The 18,019-nt window shown below is 44.7% G+C and overlaps 1 protein-coding gene across 1 annotated transcript in view; it reads right to left on the reverse strand.

Moving 5' to 3' along the window:
* Positions 1 to 18,019, reverse strand: part of blnk (B cell linker) — a 202,671-nt gene that overhangs the window by 149,601 nt on the left and 35,051 nt on the right. Inside the window, exon 3 of the mRNA XM_080205586.1 lies at positions 3,480 to 3,526. Coding sequence (XP_080061712.1) covers positions 3,480 to 3,526 — 47 coding nt within the window. The remainder of the gene's footprint in view (positions 1 to 3,479; positions 3,527 to 18,019) is intronic.

Below are 18,019 nucleotides of genomic sequence, written 5' to 3' on the forward strand. Positions count from 1 at the left end.
TGTGAAATTCCCTTAGCCGCCACACAGGTTTGGGTCAATGCACCTCACCAACACGTCTTCCAGACTGTCGGAGGAAACCGGAGTACGCCCATGCAGACACAAGAAGAATGTGCAAAATCCACACAGACAGTGACTCGAGACTGGAATTGAACCCGGGTTCCTGGCGCTGTGAGACAGCAGTGCTAACCACCGCGCCACCCACTTGCTGTAATTTTGCATCCTTGTTCTCCCCGAGGGCAATCGGCAACATGGGAGTGAAATGTCACGAGACTCGGAAAATGAGAATCCCGCCAGCGAGATCTCCATTCCCCTCGCTGCCACACCACCCCCATTCCCCCACCCTCCCAACAAGCTGGTGACATAATGAGCTTCCCACCCAGGAACGCTGGGAACCTCATTTAAATATATTTCACTATAATGAGGAGGCTTTCATGCTGCATCATCTCCCTCCAATATTTGGAGTCCTTACGGATTTACAGCTGCTCTTTGTAAACCAGGTGAAGGGAACCCTCTGGGGGCACACAGGTAAGTAGCGCTCCTGGGGTGAGAGAGACATGGCACAGACCCCAAGGGCCAAAACCACAGGCCAGTGCCAGGGGTCCCGCCAGGGAGCGCCATGGGGGGAGAGAGGGTCCCCTTATCAGTAGGGGTGGTTTTGCCTTGTGTATGTGTTGAGGGGGGAGGGGGGGTCCTCCCTCACTCATGCTGAGGGATTTATCTCCCTGTGCGTGTGGAGGGGAGGGATGTTCTTGTATTTTCTATTGGGGATTGGGGTGCCGTTGTCAGCTTTCTCTGATACTGTCCCATTTGTATAATGGCTTAAGCCACGCCTCCAGATTAATGCTGAAGAGAAAAGCCGACTGTGTAGCCTGCAGGGAATGGAAAAGGCTGTCCATATCTCACACCTATCCCTTACTGGCCTGGGCTGGGAATTTCCTGCTTCAGCGTGGCAGATTTCACTGCAGGCTTCATGGTGGCACAGTGGTTAGCACTGCTGCCTCACAGTGCCAGGGACCCGGGTTCGATCACTGGCATGGGTCACAGTCTGAGTGCAGCTTGCACATTCTCCCCGCGTCCGTGTGGGTTTCATAGAACATAGAACATAGAACATTACAGCGCAGAACAGGCCCTTCGGCCCACGATGTTGCGCCAACCAGTTAAAAAACAATGACCCTCTAACCTAAACCAATCCCTTTTCATCCATAAACCTATCCACGGATCTCTTAAACGCCCCCAAACTAGGCGCATTTACAACTGCAGCAGGCAGGGCATTCCAATCCCTCACCACCCTCTGGGTAAAGAACTTACCCCTGACATCTGTCCTATAACTACCCCCCCTTAATTTAAAGCCATGCCCCCTCGTGCTAGCTTTCTCCATCCGAGGAAAAAGGCTATCACTGTCCACCCTATCTAAACCTCTAATCATCTTATATGTTTCAATAAGATCCCCTCTTAGCCGCCTTCTTTCTAGCGAAAACAACCCCAAATCCCTCAGTCTCTCCTCATAGGATCTCCCCTCCATACCAGGCAACATCCTGGTAAACCTCCTCTGCACCCTCTCCAAAGCCTCTATATCCTTCCTGTAATGTGGGGACCAGAACTGCACACAATACTCCAAGTGCGGCCGCACCAGAGTTGTGTACAGTTGCAACATGACGCGGCGACTCCTAAATTCAATCCCCCTACCAATAAACGCCAAGACACCGTATGCCTTCTTAACAACCTTATCTACTTGATTCCCTACTTTCAGGGATCTATGTACACATACACCTAGATCCCTCTGTTCATCCACACTATTCAGAGTCCTCCCGTTAGCCCTATACTCGACACATCTGTTATTCCTACCAAAGTGAATTACCTCACACTTCTCCGCATTAAACTCCATCCGCCACCTCTCGGCCCAGCTCTGCAACCTGTCTAAGTCACCCTGCAAACTACAACACCCTTCCTCACAATCTACCATACCTCCGACTTTGGTGTCATCAGCAAATTTACTAATCCACCCAACTATACCCTCATCCAGATCATTAATAAAAATTACAAACAGCAGTGGCCCCAAAACAGATCCCTGAGGCACACCACTCGTAACTGAACTCCATGACGAATACTTACCATCAACCACCACCCTCTGTCTCCTATCTGCTAGCCAATTCCTGATCCAATTTCCTAGATTACCCTCAATCCCATACATCTGCATTTTCTGCAGTTTCCTCAGGTACTCCGGTTTTCTCCCACAATTCCAAAGTTGTGCGGGTTGGGTGGATTGGCCATTAGAGTCAGTGGGACTAGCTAGGGTAAATGCATGGTGTTATAGGGATAGGGCCTGGGTGGGATTATGGTTGGCGCAGGCTTGATGGGCTGAATGGCTTCCTTCTGCACTGTAGGGATTCTATGATTCTATGAGATGCAGTGAGCCGTACAAACATCCATTTACTTTGGCGCGACCAGTAGATCCCACGACAAGAGCAGTCGGATAATTCCAGCCTTTGTTTTCTATCTCCCGTCAACTCACTCAGAGAAACTGCATCCTTCTATCTACTCACCCTTTCTTTTCTTTTTCAACACTCCCAGTTCATTCTGACACTATTGGTCCCCTCTGAAAGCAGCTGTCACTTTTCTCCTCCTCTATTCAGCTGATATTCTTCTTCCAGTCTGCAGTGCAAGGTGGCCCTCCTATCCTTTCCCTCCATCGTTCATGCTCTCCTTCATTAATTGCTCTCAGTCCCTGAGCTGTTACCAGTGTTGGTACTCTTCCTAATTCTCCCAGTTAGAAGTGCTGTTCCTCAAATTTCCCTTTTTTCCATCCACTCCCCCCCCCCATTTTCCCCAGTTTTGCCCCAACAGCTCCCCTTATCCCTCCTTTTGATCCTTCCTTTCATCCCATTTTCCTCACCCTTTCATTACTTCAGTTGTCATCCATTTGCCGTGTTCTATCCCTCTGAGCTGCTCCTTCCCTCAGTCCAGTTGTTAATGGAGCAGGCTGGGTTACTGTCAATGCCCTAACAGAAAGATGGGGATCGACAGGAGTCTGGGTGCTACTCATGCTGTATTTTGTCAGCGAACGTTAACAACACTTAGCCAGGTTCCCAAAGCTGTCAGTTCAAAATGCTGGTGGTTGGCAATGTGTACATCAGCAACTCATTCAAATATAGCCCTGCTGATTGGCATTCCCTGCGAAAATTACTCCACCTCTTAAACCTCCTTCAAAAACCTCTTAAAAGCCTCGCTCTGTAAGTGTGCTTTCAGTTCATCCCTCCTTTACCTCTCCCTTTATGCTGCACTGTTCACTCCTCATGCTCTTATAACGCGACAGTTCCCTGTTTGATGGCTGATTACAGAAAATACAAGCCATTGTATCATGTGCCATTGAAAAGCACCATCAATCATCTTCACAGTACACAGAGCATTTCACCACTTGCTATAGAATAGTGGAGAGTAAGGAACTAAGAAGTATTAACAAAGAGCTCAATTCCACTCACGGGAAGTCTATTACGTTGAATCGATTCTGGAGACTATCTAATGAATTCTGGAAGAAAAGGAAAAAAGGCATTTATTTGCATAGCAGCTTTGCAAAACACTTCAGACAATGTTGCACGTTCACATTCTTATAAAGACCACAAAAATAATTAATAACATCACGTTGCATCAAAGACAAAAAGCTCAATTATTATTGTGAAAATGATTGGCACTTTTGCAGTCAGCAGTTTGATTATTTAGATGTGATTATTGAGATGATAGATGCCTATCATCAAATGTCTCTGTTGTTTCAAAGCTAAATTTATTGTATAATATCCATAATGGTCCAATTGCTCTGTGCACGCCTTAATATGGCACTGAGAAACACAACAACAACTTGCATTTATATAGAAGAATGGAATAGAACCATAGAATCCCTACAGTGCAGGAAGAGACCAATTGGCCCATCAAGTCTGCACCGACCACAACCTTTCCCAGTCCCTATCCCCGTAACCCTACATAGTTACCCTGCTAGTCCCCCTGACACTAAGTGAGTGGGCAAATTAGCCCGGCCAATCAATTTAACACGCACATCTTTGGAGTGTGAAAGGAAACTGGAGCACCCGGAAGCAACCCATGCAGACATGGGTAGAATGTGCAAACTTCACAAAAACAGCGACCCAAGCCTGGAATTCAGCCTGGGTCCATGGTGCTGTGAGGCAATAGTAATAACCACTGTGCCACCCAATGTAATTCAGAGGATTGAGCAAGGTCTTTGGTTCTATGTTTTATGTTTAAGTAGGCTAACATTAACACTGCAATGAAGTTAGTCTGAAAATCCCTTAATCGCACATTCCAGTGCCTGTTTGGATGCATTGAGGGAGAATGTAGCATGGCCAACGCACCTAACCAGCACATTTTTCAGACTGTTGGAGGAAAGCACAGCACAGGATGAAACCCACGCAGACATGGGGAGAACATGCAGACTCCGCACAGACAGTGACCCAAACTGGGAATTGAACCCAGGCCCCTGATGCTCTGAGGCAGTGGTGCCAACCACTGACCCACTGGTCAGTCCAGGTGAGATAGATGATGGGAACAGGGGCAGGGAATGGGAAATCCCTGATCCCCCACCCAGTGACCTTTGCTGAAATATACACATCTAGACGCTGAAGGAACATGCAGGCCATTGCCCCAGTTTTCCCCCCTGCTGGTGAATAAGCTCAAACCCGGAATGAGAAGGATAAACAGTTCTAATTGAAATTAAAAAAATGTATGGAATGGAATGCCCAAGTGAGGCACTAGTATATCAGCAAATTCAAATGGGAGTTGCATAAGTATCTAGAGAAAAATCTGATGAAGGGATATAAGAGATACATTTCCTACACTGGGACCGGTCAGATGGGCGACACAGATCTTTTTGGAACCCATCGCATTCGTATGTTTCTGAGTCACACAATCACTGAAATAACATTTGGGCACTGTATTTTAGAGGTATCCAACATCGATGTATAAGAAGGAATAAATAACCTTGCATCAGAAATAATAGAAATGATTGAGGGCGGCATGCTGGTACTGTGATTAACACTGCTACCTCACAGCGCCAGGGACCCAGGTTCAATTCCGGCCTCGGGTCACTGTCTGTGTGGAAAGATACATTTACCCCTTATCTGCGTGGATTTCCTCCTACAGTCCAAAGATGTGTGGGTGAGGTTGATTGGCCACACTGAATTGACCCTAGCATCAGGAGAATTAGCAGGCTAAATATATAGGGTTACAACAACTGGGCCTAGGTATGATTGTGGTCAGTGCAGACTAAATGGGCTGGTTGGCCTCCTTCTGCAGTGTAGGGACTCTATGAATCTATAATTTGATATGCATTTGAACAGTTTGTTAGAAATGCATGGGTCAGGTGGGGTGGGTTGGTTCTTCAATTCACTCCTGAACGATAGCAGGCTGAATGGAAATGACTGAGATTGGAAGCAGTATAACTTCAATGGACTCAAATTAGGGAGATAGAAATCAGACTGAATTGTTAACAAAATTAGAATTAGATTTTTCTCATTAACTTTACTTTAAAGCTGTTGTAAAGTGTATTTATTTGTCACAAGTAAGGCTTAAATCAACACTGCAATGGAGTTACTGTGAAATTCCCCTCTTCGCCACAGTCTAGCACCTGTTTGGGTCAATGCGCCTAACCGGCACGTCTTTCAGAACTGTGGGAGGAAACCGGAGGAAACCCACGCATGCATGAGGAGAATGTGCAAACTCCACATAGACAATGACCCCGGGTCCTTGGCGCTGTGAAGCAGCAGTGCTAGCCACTGTGCTGCCCAATAGTTAAACTGAAATAAAATTTGAGAGTGAAGTAAAATGAAATTATTTCTAGAAGTGTGATATTTTTTAATCATTGGCAACTTTAGGCACAGACATTGAAATTGAAAGGGACAAAGACAACACCAATTTATTTCTCAACATTTATTCTGGTCTTGAGTTCCGAGAAGTGAAACATCTCATGAGGCACAAATTTTGATCAAAATCTTGAAAACATTTAATGATTAATTTCTTCCCAAGTTTGTAAGTAAGGCTCATATCTAATGCTCAGAGACAAAAACAATCACATTATTTTTAAGAATAAAACATTGACTTGCAGGGAGGCTAGCACTTGTTTTGATCAATGGATATACAGTGTAACATTAATGCTATTTGGTATAAAGCTTAGTCTGGGACTGAGATAAGGCAGACAGTACATTTGAAGAAAAGTAAGTACAAAATAACTTAAGGGTAAATAAGAATCTACACAAATTTTTCTTGTGCATTGAACAAACCTACTGAGTCCACAACACATTTCACATCGTGTTCTCTCACAAAAATACATCTTAATGAGATTTCACATTTATGTTAAACCTACATTGGATATTATAAAATATATCCCTCTCTTAAACTATCTTTCGCAAAACTTTGTCAACATGTGTTAACTCCTTGCAATCGCTTTCCACATACTTTTGTTGAGGAACTGTACTCTGTTTAATGCTTACTTGCAGCAACAACATTCACTGTCTTTCAAAACTTATGTTTAAGAACATTGAAGCAAGGAAGCTGTGTGGGGAGCTGCTGCTGAAGTGGGGGAGAAACATCAGCTTCCCAATTGACACCCACTGCACGCCCAATTTTCCCGACCCTGATATCATCCGGCAGGTTCCAATAAATTCTGCCAAAGTGTATATGTAGTTGTTCATGTGTGTATGCATATATACGTGTGTGGGTCAGCATGTGTGTGTATGTCTGTGCGCATATGTGTCTATCTGCGTGTGTGTGTTTCTGTGTATGTGTGTGTGGCTGTGTCGGTATGTCTGCATGCATTTGCGAGTGTGTATGTGTGTGGGAGTGCCTGTGTGTGTGTGTGTGTGTGTGTGTGTGTGTGCATGTGAGTACATGTGTGTGTTTGTGTGTCTGTGAACGTGTGCATACAGGTGTCTGTGTATGAGTGTTCATGCATGTGTATCTGTGTTTGTGCATGTGTCTCTCTTTGAGTGTCTGTATGTGTGTGTGCATGTGTCTCTCTTTGTGTGTTTCTTCATCTATGTTTGTGCATACATGTGTGCATATATCTTTGTGTCTGCATATGTGCATGTGTTAAGTGTCCGTGTGCCTGCATATGTGTGTGGGAGTGTATGTATATTTGTATGTGTGTATGTATGTGTATGTATATGAGAGAGAGAGAGGATGTGTGTGTGTGTGTGTGTGTGTGTGTGTGTGTGTGTGTGTGTGGAGATTGTCACGGCTTCCCTGTCAGGCCAATCTGGTAGCAAGTAGATCCTGAACTAGAAGAGGAAGTTAAAATCTGCTTCTTAAAAAATTCCTTTTGTTTTTCTGCTTGAAGGAACAAGACTGCTCCTACTGGCATCCAAGGACAATTCAGGCCTCAGGTATTGAAAGGATTTCCAGGGAAACTGTCAATGTGTCTTACCCAAAATCAACACATTTCTCACTTAGTAATTAGCATTACTCCTTTTCTCTTTTTAAATTTTTTTACTCCAGCCTTATCGTTGCAAAGCCAACGCTCAGAGTGGACCAGGCAAACCAAAATCCTTTCCTTGCTTTCTCCAAAAACCAAATTCAATATCCAACTGAATCCAATTCATGGCCCCCACAAGAGAGACAAACAAAATCCAAGCTGACAAGATAAGACATTGCACCCCATCTTGGGCTTGATCATAGCCACAAGGATTGCTCCCTCTTATTTTTCCTATTGACATTGATGTATCCAGCTAGGATCTAACCTTTGGAATTCCCTTCCTGAACCTCTATGTCTCTCTACCACCCTTTCAGTAAAGATGTTTCTCAAAACCTATCTTTTAACCTGTATTTTGGTTACCTGTCCTCATAATTCCTCAGAGTCAGATCTTGTCTGATAATACTTCCTTGAGCATCCTGAGAAGTTTTGCTCCCTCAAAGCTGCTATTTCATTCCAAATTATTTGAGTCTTTTAAAGTAACTCAACGATCAGGCTCATTACTGTTGCAGCAGTTTAGAGCATTAATGTGCTACACTTGGTTCTGTAACCAAATGCTTGTTTCTATAATTCCTCAGAAGATCAGTTTCCAACAATTCTACAAAAATTAGTCTATCCAAGTTAGACTTGTATGCTCCAAGAGGAAGGGGGAATAATTTTCATAACTCTGAATTCCCTGTGGTCACATTGTCTGTCGATATCTTGTCACATAATGGTTGCTATACCCATGGAAGTTTATAACAATGAGAGCCAGTGCATTTAGGAGTTGAGGAAACAGAATTCACTGCGGGAGGACAATCATTGAAGGAGTGAAGAAAGGTGAAGGAGGCAGGGCTATTTCAAAAAGAAACCACAACTATTTTGTGCTGAGATCAAGTATTCCACAATGAGTAATGACCACCTTATTTAATGGGACTTGTAAGCCTTTCATTTCCTGTTACATGCTATTTACAGAGGGGTAATAATGCAAATCAAACTGATTGGCAGCAGCTGAAAGCAAAGCAGAATGAGTTGTCAAATTATTATTATTAATGATTAGTATTCAGTTGACAAGCATTGCTCCGATTTGATCTTAAATTACTTGTAGTTGAATTATATCACATTAAGCCTACTTCTGTTGTGTTGGTGATTGCTGAAGGAACCATCTTTTTCCTATTTGTCATCTTTTTGACAAGATTTTGAAATATTTCACTGATTCTCTCATCGGGGATGCTTGAATTATGGTTGGCCAATGAGTTTTTTTCAACTATTGCTGGTGTCATCTAATGAGGTTTGTTAGCAATTCACTGCTTTGTTTTGTTCTGATGTGTAACAGCATCACCTTTGTAATATGCGCACGGCAATATGTGACAAAGCCCCATTTCCCCATGGTGCTGTTGTGCTATTAATGGAATAGGAATTTTAGTAAATATTTGTCCCACACCAGGGGGTAATTTTGGCATTGCCTGTTAGTTAAAATCATGTGATAACCGATCAGCAACAGGATGCAAATTAGGCTGTCGATTTATTCCCAAGCGACTTGGACAATCCCCAAAGTCAAATTTATCCTCCAGATGTTTTTTGGCAGACTAAACTAATTCCGGAATAAAAATGGATGGGAAGGCAGTGTCACAATGAGTTTTCATGCCGTTTGTCCTCTTGTTTCACATTGTCAAGATAACCGCTTGATTGTCTCAAATTGCTCCTTTTTATTACATAACACAATATTGCACATATACGCTAGAAGATTCAACTGACAACCTGTCTTGAAACTAATTCAGTCTGTAACATTAATATGCAATAAATTATCCTGACTTATCCATTTTGGTAACAACATAAGCTTTGATAATCAGTTTAAATGTACAACATATAAACTGCATAAATGAGCACCTGAATCAGCCAGATTGTTTTCAGCTCATGTTCGAAATTGGGAAAGGTTTGAAGTTTTATAAAATGGTGAGGTTGGCTTTTGTGGACCTTTGCTCCCAGGAACTGCCCAACTCACATGTATGTGATGTATCTGGCCCTTAAACAGTTGTTTCAAAGTTTGTTTTTAGTGGCACAAGCACAAACATTAACACTGCAATGAAGCCAGTGTGAAAATTCCCTAGTCATAGAATCATAGAACCCTACAGTGCTGAAAGAGGCCCTTCGGCCCATCCAATCTGCACCGAACACAATCCCACCCAGGCCCTACCCCCGCATCCCTACATATTATACCCACTAACCCTCTAACCTACACATCCCTGGACACTAAGGGGCAATTTATTAGCGTGGCCAATCAACCTAACCCGCACATCTTTGGACTGTGGGAGGAAACTGGAGTACCTGGAGGAAACCCACACAGACACGAGGAGAATGTGCAAACTCCACACAGACAGTGATCTGAGCCGGGAATCGAACCCAGGACCCTGGAGCTGTGAAGCAGCAGTGCTAACCACTGTGCTACTGTGCAGTCACCAGACACTGGCACCCGTTCTGAGAGAAAATTTAGCATGGCCAATTCACCTAACTAGCACATTTTTCAGACTGTGGGAGTGAACCACAGCACCCGGAGGAAACCCACACAGATATGGGGAGAACGTGCGAACTCCACACAGACAGTAACCCAAGCCAGGAATTGAACCTGGGTCTTGGCCACAGATGCTAATGGTGATCTGACCAGCACCCTGTTGTCAAGGGAGTGATGTGGGGCCTAGATTCTCAGTCTCTATCATGACAGGACCCACCATGGGAGATGTGGTGGCCCAGCCAAAGGTCCATTGACTTTTGGCGGGACTGGACAATTCCAATGCCTGGCAGGGCTGGAAAATACCATTCCCCAGCTTCAGTTCCAGCTGGATCCTTAGTGACAGAAAAGTGAAAAAGTGAAAGTTGCTTTGTCCGTCAACACCATCAGTCTCATTTACACGCTATCAGTTCCAATGACAACCTACCTATCTCAGTTACAGTCTTCCAGCCTCACTGTAACAACCCACTAACCACAGTGATAGTCTACCAATCAGTCTGTATCTGTCCACCCACCTCTGCAACAGTTTAAAGCATACCTGGAGCAGGATGAACACTGAACATGACATGCACACATTTGTGCACGTTGAAGATACCTCCGAGTGTTGACAGAATTTTGGTGCTCAGCACCAGCAGATTTAGGAAGTATAGCAAAAAATAATAAACCTGTAAGTTTAATTGTGTTATAAACTTTCATATAATAAAAATACTGTATAACACAAGCCGGTCCAGCGGCATGGTATGGTGGTGCTCAGAAGCAAAATGTTTGAGAAGCCCTGTGCTGTAGGTTCTAGAGTTAGAAGTAGCTAGTTATTACCATACCAATTTGAGTATTTACTCAATCATAACAATGGTGATAAGGGTAATAGAAAGCAGAACACTGATAAGATTCAGCATCAGACATTGATATTAAAGATCTCCAAGTCACGACTCTCAGAAGTGCTCACTGAAAAGCCCACCAATGCCTTTACTTTCTCAGAAGACAAAGTAAATTTGGCATGTCAGATACAACACTCATCAACTTTTCCAGATGCACCATAGAAAGCATTCTTTCTAGCTGTATCACAGCTTGGTATGGCTCCTGCTCTGCCCAAGACCACAAGGAACTACAAAAGGTTGTGAATTTAGCCCAATCTATCACACAAACCAGCCTCCCATCCACTGACTCTATCTACACTTCCCGCTGCCTCGGCAAAGCAGCCAGCATAATTAAGGACCCCACGCACACTGGGCGTACTCTCTTCCACCTTCTTCAGTTGGGAAAAACTTACAAAAGTCTGAGGTCACATACCAACCAACTCAAGAATAGCTTCTTCCCTGCTGCCACCAGACTTTTGAATGGACTTACCTTGCATTAAGTTGATCTTTCTGTACATCCGAACTAATAACTGTAACACTACATTCTGCACTCTCTCCTTGTCTATCAACTGTATGCCTTGTCTGTATAGCACGCAAAAAAAATACTTTTCACTATGTTAATACATGTGACATTAATAAATCAAATCAAATGTGACAATAATAAATCAAATCAAATCACTCCTTTATTCAGTCCAAAACAAATCTGAGTGGTTTTCCTTTGGATGCAACAGCGTAAAAGGTCAGGCAAAGAGACTAGGCATCTGTTGCAGGTCACCTGTAGCACGTCTCTCCCCTTTGTTTCCTACAATCCCTGGTATTTTTCGAAGTAAAGGAGGCAGAGTGGGTTTGTGCAAGCACAGGTCTATCACTGTCATGCTCAGGCATCATCACTGCAGACCAAGTGGACACGTGATGATGCGATAACGCTACTTAAAGGGTCACGTGACAGAAGCAGGGGAGTCCTCCCCGGAGTGCACGCAGGGTAAAGCCCAGAAGAGTTGTTCAGTGCACTGAACATACTGCTGTTGTTTAAGTTCTTGGTTGCCAGTCATTTGGCACTTCTGCACGGACTTTACCCAATATCATATCCAAGTTTACTGAAATTATGTATGCGGTGTGCAGATATGGGCAACACCCAAACAGGTGGCAGAGAATTTGTGCCAAGTAAGTCACTGAAGAGGACCCTTCAGGATAAATCAGAATAACCCACTCAAACCTTCGGGCCTGGGGAGCTGTGGTTTGGAGGCATTAAAGCCAACAGCTGGGAGGGTGGCCAGGTGAGAGGTCTGCTTGTTCCTACCCATTCGTAATGGCTTGAATTAGGCCATAGATTAAAGTTCCAATTGATGGGCCAATTAGGGAGTCTTGTACTGAACTGGGAGCGTCAGTTCCTCTGAAAAGCGTTTGACAAGGTCCCTCATGGCAGGCTGGTGCAAAAGGTTAAATCTCCTGGGATAAAAGGTGACCCAGCTAGATGGGTGGAGAACTGGCTTGGCCATAGAAGACAGGGGGTAGCAGTGGAGGGGTCTTTTTCCGGTTGGAGGTGTGTGACTAGTGGTGTTCCACAGGGCTCTGTACTGGGACCTCTGCTGTTTGTGATATATATAAATGATTTGGAAGAAGATGTAGCTGGTGTGATCAGTAAGTTTGCAGACGACACAAAGGTTGCTGGAGTTGCGGATAGTGGTGAGCATTGTTAGAGAATACAGCAGGGTATAGGTAGGCTGGAAAATTGGGCGGAGAAATGGCAGATGGAATTTAATCCAGATAAATGCAAGGTGATGCATTTCGGTAAATCTTCGGTAGGGGGAGCTATACAATAAATGGCAGAACCATCAGGAGTATAGACACACAGAGGGACCTGGGTGTGCAAGTCCACAGATCCTTAAAGGTAGCAGCACAGGTGGAGAGGGTGGTGAAGAAGGCATATGGCATGCTTGTCTTTATTGGATGGGGCATAGAGTATAAAAGTTGGCATATGATGTTGCAGCTATATAGAACATTGGTTAGGCCACATTTGGAATACTGCGTCCAGTTCTGACCGCCCACTAGCAGAAGGAGTGGAGGCTTTGGAGAGAGTACAGGAAAGGTTTACCAGGATGTTGCCCGGTATGGAGGGTCTTAGCTATGAGGAGAGATTGCGTAAACTGGGGTTATTCTCCCTGAAAAGACGGAGGATGAGGGGCGACCTAATAGAGGTGTATAAAATTACGAAGGGCATAGATAGGGTGAACAGTGGGAAGCTTTTTCCCAGGTCGGATGTGACGAACACAAAAGGTCACAAGTTCAAGGTGAGGGGGGCAAGGTTCAACACAGATGTCAGAGGAAGTATTTTACACAGAGGGTGGTGGGGGCCTGGAATGCACTGCCAAGCAAGGTGGTTGAGGGGGACACGCTGGGACTTATCTAGAAAGCCACATGAACAGACTGGGAATAGAGGGGTACAAACGAATGATCCAGTTGGGTGCATGAGTGGTGCAGGCTTGGAGGGCCTAAGGGCCTGTTCCTGTGCTGTATTGTTCTTTACTCCCTGGAGATAGAATGCTGACAAATAGCATGCTGTGTACCGCTGTTAGAGTCTGTAAATAAAGGGATTTTGGTGAAGGGACCTCTGCCTCTGAGGACTTATTACACGATTATTCTGACCCTGTCTGATGGTGGGCCTGACCTGAGGTTGCCCGAGATTTTGGATGTGCCAGCATCTGGAAGGAAAAGGCTGGTGAAATCAGCCTCATTCTGCCCACTGCAGACCGGATTGGTGAATCTAATTTCAGACCATTGAGAGAGATAAGCAAATTTAATAAAAAATTATTTTTAAAACCCAACCGGCAGCCATCTCTTGAACAAAACATTGACTTATATTTTTATTTGAATAGCATCATGATTTGCATGATACGGTTGCTTGTGAAGTTAGTGCTGGGTCATGTTTAAAAGGTAAGTTTCTGAGTTATTCACTTTCCATCCATGTGGTGGCAGCAGTTCTCACTTTTTTGTGAGAAAGAGTCTCAGAATGGAGCGACACATTTACTCATTGGCCCTTTGTTGCCATTTGTCGCACTTGGAATTAATAAGACAACATCATCGAAAGGTTGAGTAAAGGTGAGTCTTCATGACAAATGTCTATCCCACTGACAACATCAAACCGGGAACATAAGTACAGCAGCAGTGCCCTCCCCCCTGCCACTCCGGCAGCACTTTACCCATTTCAGGAACAGGAGCTCAGTTCTAGAGGCAGTCACCATCCATGACTGCCAGAAATCTGATGAGCTGAAGAACTGACATCAACTTTGTAAAGGCCACTCAGGCTGCTTTTCCGTTCCAGTACTTTGCAAACCTTCCTCTGCAAGACAACCAATGACCAGCCTCACTTGAAATCTGGGGGGGAAGAACTTCCATGGAATTCTTCCAATCTCTGTGTCCAGCTTTGGTCAACTACACTGCTCTCTGAGGGATCATCCTCTCGGAATCATAGAATCCCTACAGTGCAGAAGGAGGCCATTCGGTCCATCGAGTCTGCACCAACAACAATCCCATCCAGGCCCTATCCTCATGACCCCACGTATTTACCCTCCTAATCCCCCTGACACCAAAGGGCATTGAGCATGGTCAATCAACCTAACCCGCACATGTTTGGACTGTAGGAGGAAACCGGAGCACCCGGAGGAAACCCATGCAGACATGGGGAGATGGTGCAGACTCCACACAGACCGTGAGCCAAGGCTGGAATCGAACCCGGATCCTTGGTGCTGTGAGGCACTGTGGCACCGTGCTGCCCATCTTCCCAAGTTACAGCCATAGAACAGGAGGACCCTGATGCAAATTCCAAGTGCATGACTTGGAAAGAAATGAAAATATTAAAAGGCTGCACATAGAGTTACTTGAAATGATTTTGGTTTGTGACCAGATCTGAAGTTGTTTGATGTAGAAGACCTCCACCTGCAGATATATCACAGTGTGTTTCCCTCTGCTTGTTGAGTATCAGGATGAGGTTGCTCAGGCCTTTCACCTCCCCAGTGGGACAATGGTTCTACGTTGTGAATCAATGTTAGAATCAAATGCTTCCCTTAGCGGTTTCTTTGGGGGTTAGTCAAAAAAAACACAGAATTAGAATTGCAATTGCTTTAAGGTGTTGGATGCAGTTTGGTCAGTCTGAATTAGTCTCTGCAGTGATACGCAAGTTAGCTGTAAGTCTTTACTGACCTTTAGAACTATTTGTAAATATACAGTAAAGGGTACAGGCCAGGATCTGTCTCTGTGCTTGCTGGTCGACACTGCTCTGTTCCACACTAAACTGGTCTTGTGAGCGGGTCATGTGTTCTACATCACTGTGTGGGCGATACTCCCACATTAAGGCTCTAAGTGCCAGGAGTTAATACTACGCCTCCCCTGTTTTTATCCAATATATCGTACCTTGTGTTATTGTTATTACTATCATACATTTACATTGTCATTACTACATTATCACTATCCAATATTTCCCTTCCGAGTCCTTGAATTCAAAGGTTCAGGTGGTCTGGAGACCTTATAACCCTGTCATATTTTGATCACATTGCAGTTAGAGGAGTGGCAGGCTCTGTTGCTGCTGGTTCTTGTAGATAAGCAGGTCTTTCTGCTTTCTGAGTAGATCTTTATCCTTTTCTTCCAATCTTTTGTGTTGAACCTCACTTGGCCAGTTTGTCTGTTGCCCTGGCCAGTGGTTGCTAACCTGCCTGTGTCTTGTGCAGTGGAGGAGCATTGTATTCATCCCCTTGTCATTTGTTTCACTGTTAATTGGGCTGTGGCATTATCCTCTCACAGGAGAGCACTCTTGTGGCTAGAATGAGGTTTAGTGGTATGCTCAGCCCTGCATTTCTCTGTTGGATAGCTGCCACCAGGTTTGAGTATCTGTTGTGGTCTTGTTGGCATGCGGGCTGGGGGCTGCAGTATACTCACGCTGGTCGCACTGTTGATCAGTGTGCCACTATTGGAGTCAGAGGTTGAGGCTCACTGGATGGCTGGTTGCTCTCTTTAACATCCTCCACTGGAGGTGTCCTGGTTATTTCCTGGGTGGTTGGCAGGTTTGACCATTGAAGGTTTCCCAGAACCTGTACAGAGAATGGACAAACCTTCCTCACAAAGAGTTCAGGCAAGAATTCCAGTCAAGATATTAATTTTTGTTCATATACGAGGGAACTTCTGCATGATTAATTACATTGCTTGTCTTGATATGTTCTGCCATTCCGCTGCTATGTGGCATTCCTGCTCAAGAGGCTGAAAGGCTGGCAACCATCAGCTCTAAGATTTGTTTGCTGCCATACTTTTGTAGAAACATGCCTAGAATGGAAATCAGAGTCTTCTGGGCCCTTAAAATGGTGTGTCTGCTTTCCAAATTCAGAGGTTGTTTAGCCACCGTTCTTAACCAACTAGACTGCTACCCTGTCTCTTGCGTCTAATTTAAAATTTGTTAAATGGCCATTGACTAAAATATCCAGACTCCAAAATGACGGAACCAAGAGTTGACCTCACCCAGGAAGCACGACTGTGTGTCTTCTGGGCTTGTAGTGGCCTCATGGATGATTTTGTAGCCTTCTGTGTGTCTAAATGCAGTGTCCAAATCCTGCTGCACTGAAAGCACTGGGTTGAAATTGGAGTCATGATGTGGAGATGCTGGTGTTGGGGATAAGCACAGTAAGAAGTCTCACAACACCAGGTTAAAGTCCAACAGGTTTATTTGGTAGCGCGAGCTTTCAGAGTGTCGCTCCTTTTTTCAGCTGAGTGAGGAATTGTTCATAAACAGGGCACACACAGACACAAACTCAATTTACAAGATAATGGTTGGAATGCATGTCTCTACAGGTAGTCAAGTCTTAAAGGTATAGACAATGTGAGTGGAGAGAGGGTTAAGCACAGGTTAAAGAGATGTGTATTGTCTCCAGCCAGGACAGTTAGTGAGATTTTGCAAGCCCAGGCAAGTCGTGGGGGTTACAGATAGTGTGACATGAACCCAAGGTCCTGGTTGAGGCCATCCTCATGTGTGCAGAACTTGGCTATCAGTTTCTGCTCAGCGACTCTGCGATGTCGTGTGTCGTGAGAATCAGAGGCTGAACGTCCGTGATGTTGAAGTGTTCCCTGACAGGAAGAGAACACTCCTGCCTGGTGATTGTCAAGCGGTGTTCATTCATCCATTGTCATAGCATTTGCATGATCTCCCCCAATGTATCAGGCCTTGGGACATCCTTTCCTGCAGTGTATCAAGTAGATAAGGTTGGCCGAGTCGTTAGCGTATGTACCGTGTACCTGGTGTTCTCACGTGAGCCGATGGCAACCGAATTGATGATCCAGCATGTTTTGCAGAGATTGTTGTGGCAGGGTTGTGTGGAGTTTGTGGTCACGTCTTCTGAAGGGCTGGGTAATTTGCTGCGGACAATGGTCTGTTTGAGGTTGTGCGCTTGTTTGAAGGCAAGAAGAGGGAGTGTGGGGATGGCCTTGGTGAGATGTTCATCTTCATTGATGACACGTTGAAGGCTCCGGAGAAGATGTCGTAGCTTCTCCACTCCGGGAAAGTACTGGACGATGAAGTGTGTCCCGTGTTTGTGTTCTGAGGCGGTCGGTTCCAACCATTATCTTGTAAAGTGAGTTTGTGTCAATAATATGTGCTGTTTGTGAACACTACTCCCACTCACCTGAAGAAAGAGCACCACTCTGAAAGCTTGTGCTACCACATAAACCTGTTGGACTTTAACCTGATGTTATGAGATTCCTTAACGAAACTGAAGGACACTGGGGTCACTTTACTCCACAGTGTTGGCATGGTTGCCCTGCTGGCTGGTTCGGGTATTACTTTCCCTGGCTTGGATGCTCCGTGTCTTTGACCTCAGCACTGTAGTTTATTTTCTCCCTGTAAAGTGGTTCTGTGCTGCTCACTGTCTAACTATCTGGATGACCATTTCCGTGATTCGATCTTCCCTTGCTTGTATGAGGTCAGGGAGTGCATCATCCGCTACTCTGACCAGTCGCCTGTCTCTGATGGAGTTCAGGTTTGAAGTCTCCATACTCGCAGTCTTCTGTCAGCCTGTACAGATCACTGACTGAATGAATTGACAGGTTCTACTGGCTCCTGGACCCGCTTGTTAAATGTTGCTCTTCTGAATTTTTTTTTATTGCTCCTTAGATTGAAATAAAGGTTGAAAGATGTTAGTACTTTTTCAAATTTAGCAGATGGTT

This window comes from Carcharhinus amblyrhynchos, chromosome 17, assembly GCF_965287045.1.
Source record: "Carcharhinus amblyrhynchos chromosome 17, sCarAmb.v2.hapA, whole genome shotgun sequence".
NCBI lineage: Eukaryota > Metazoa > Chordata > Chondrichthyes > Carcharhiniformes > Carcharhinidae > Carcharhinus > Carcharhinus amblyrhynchos.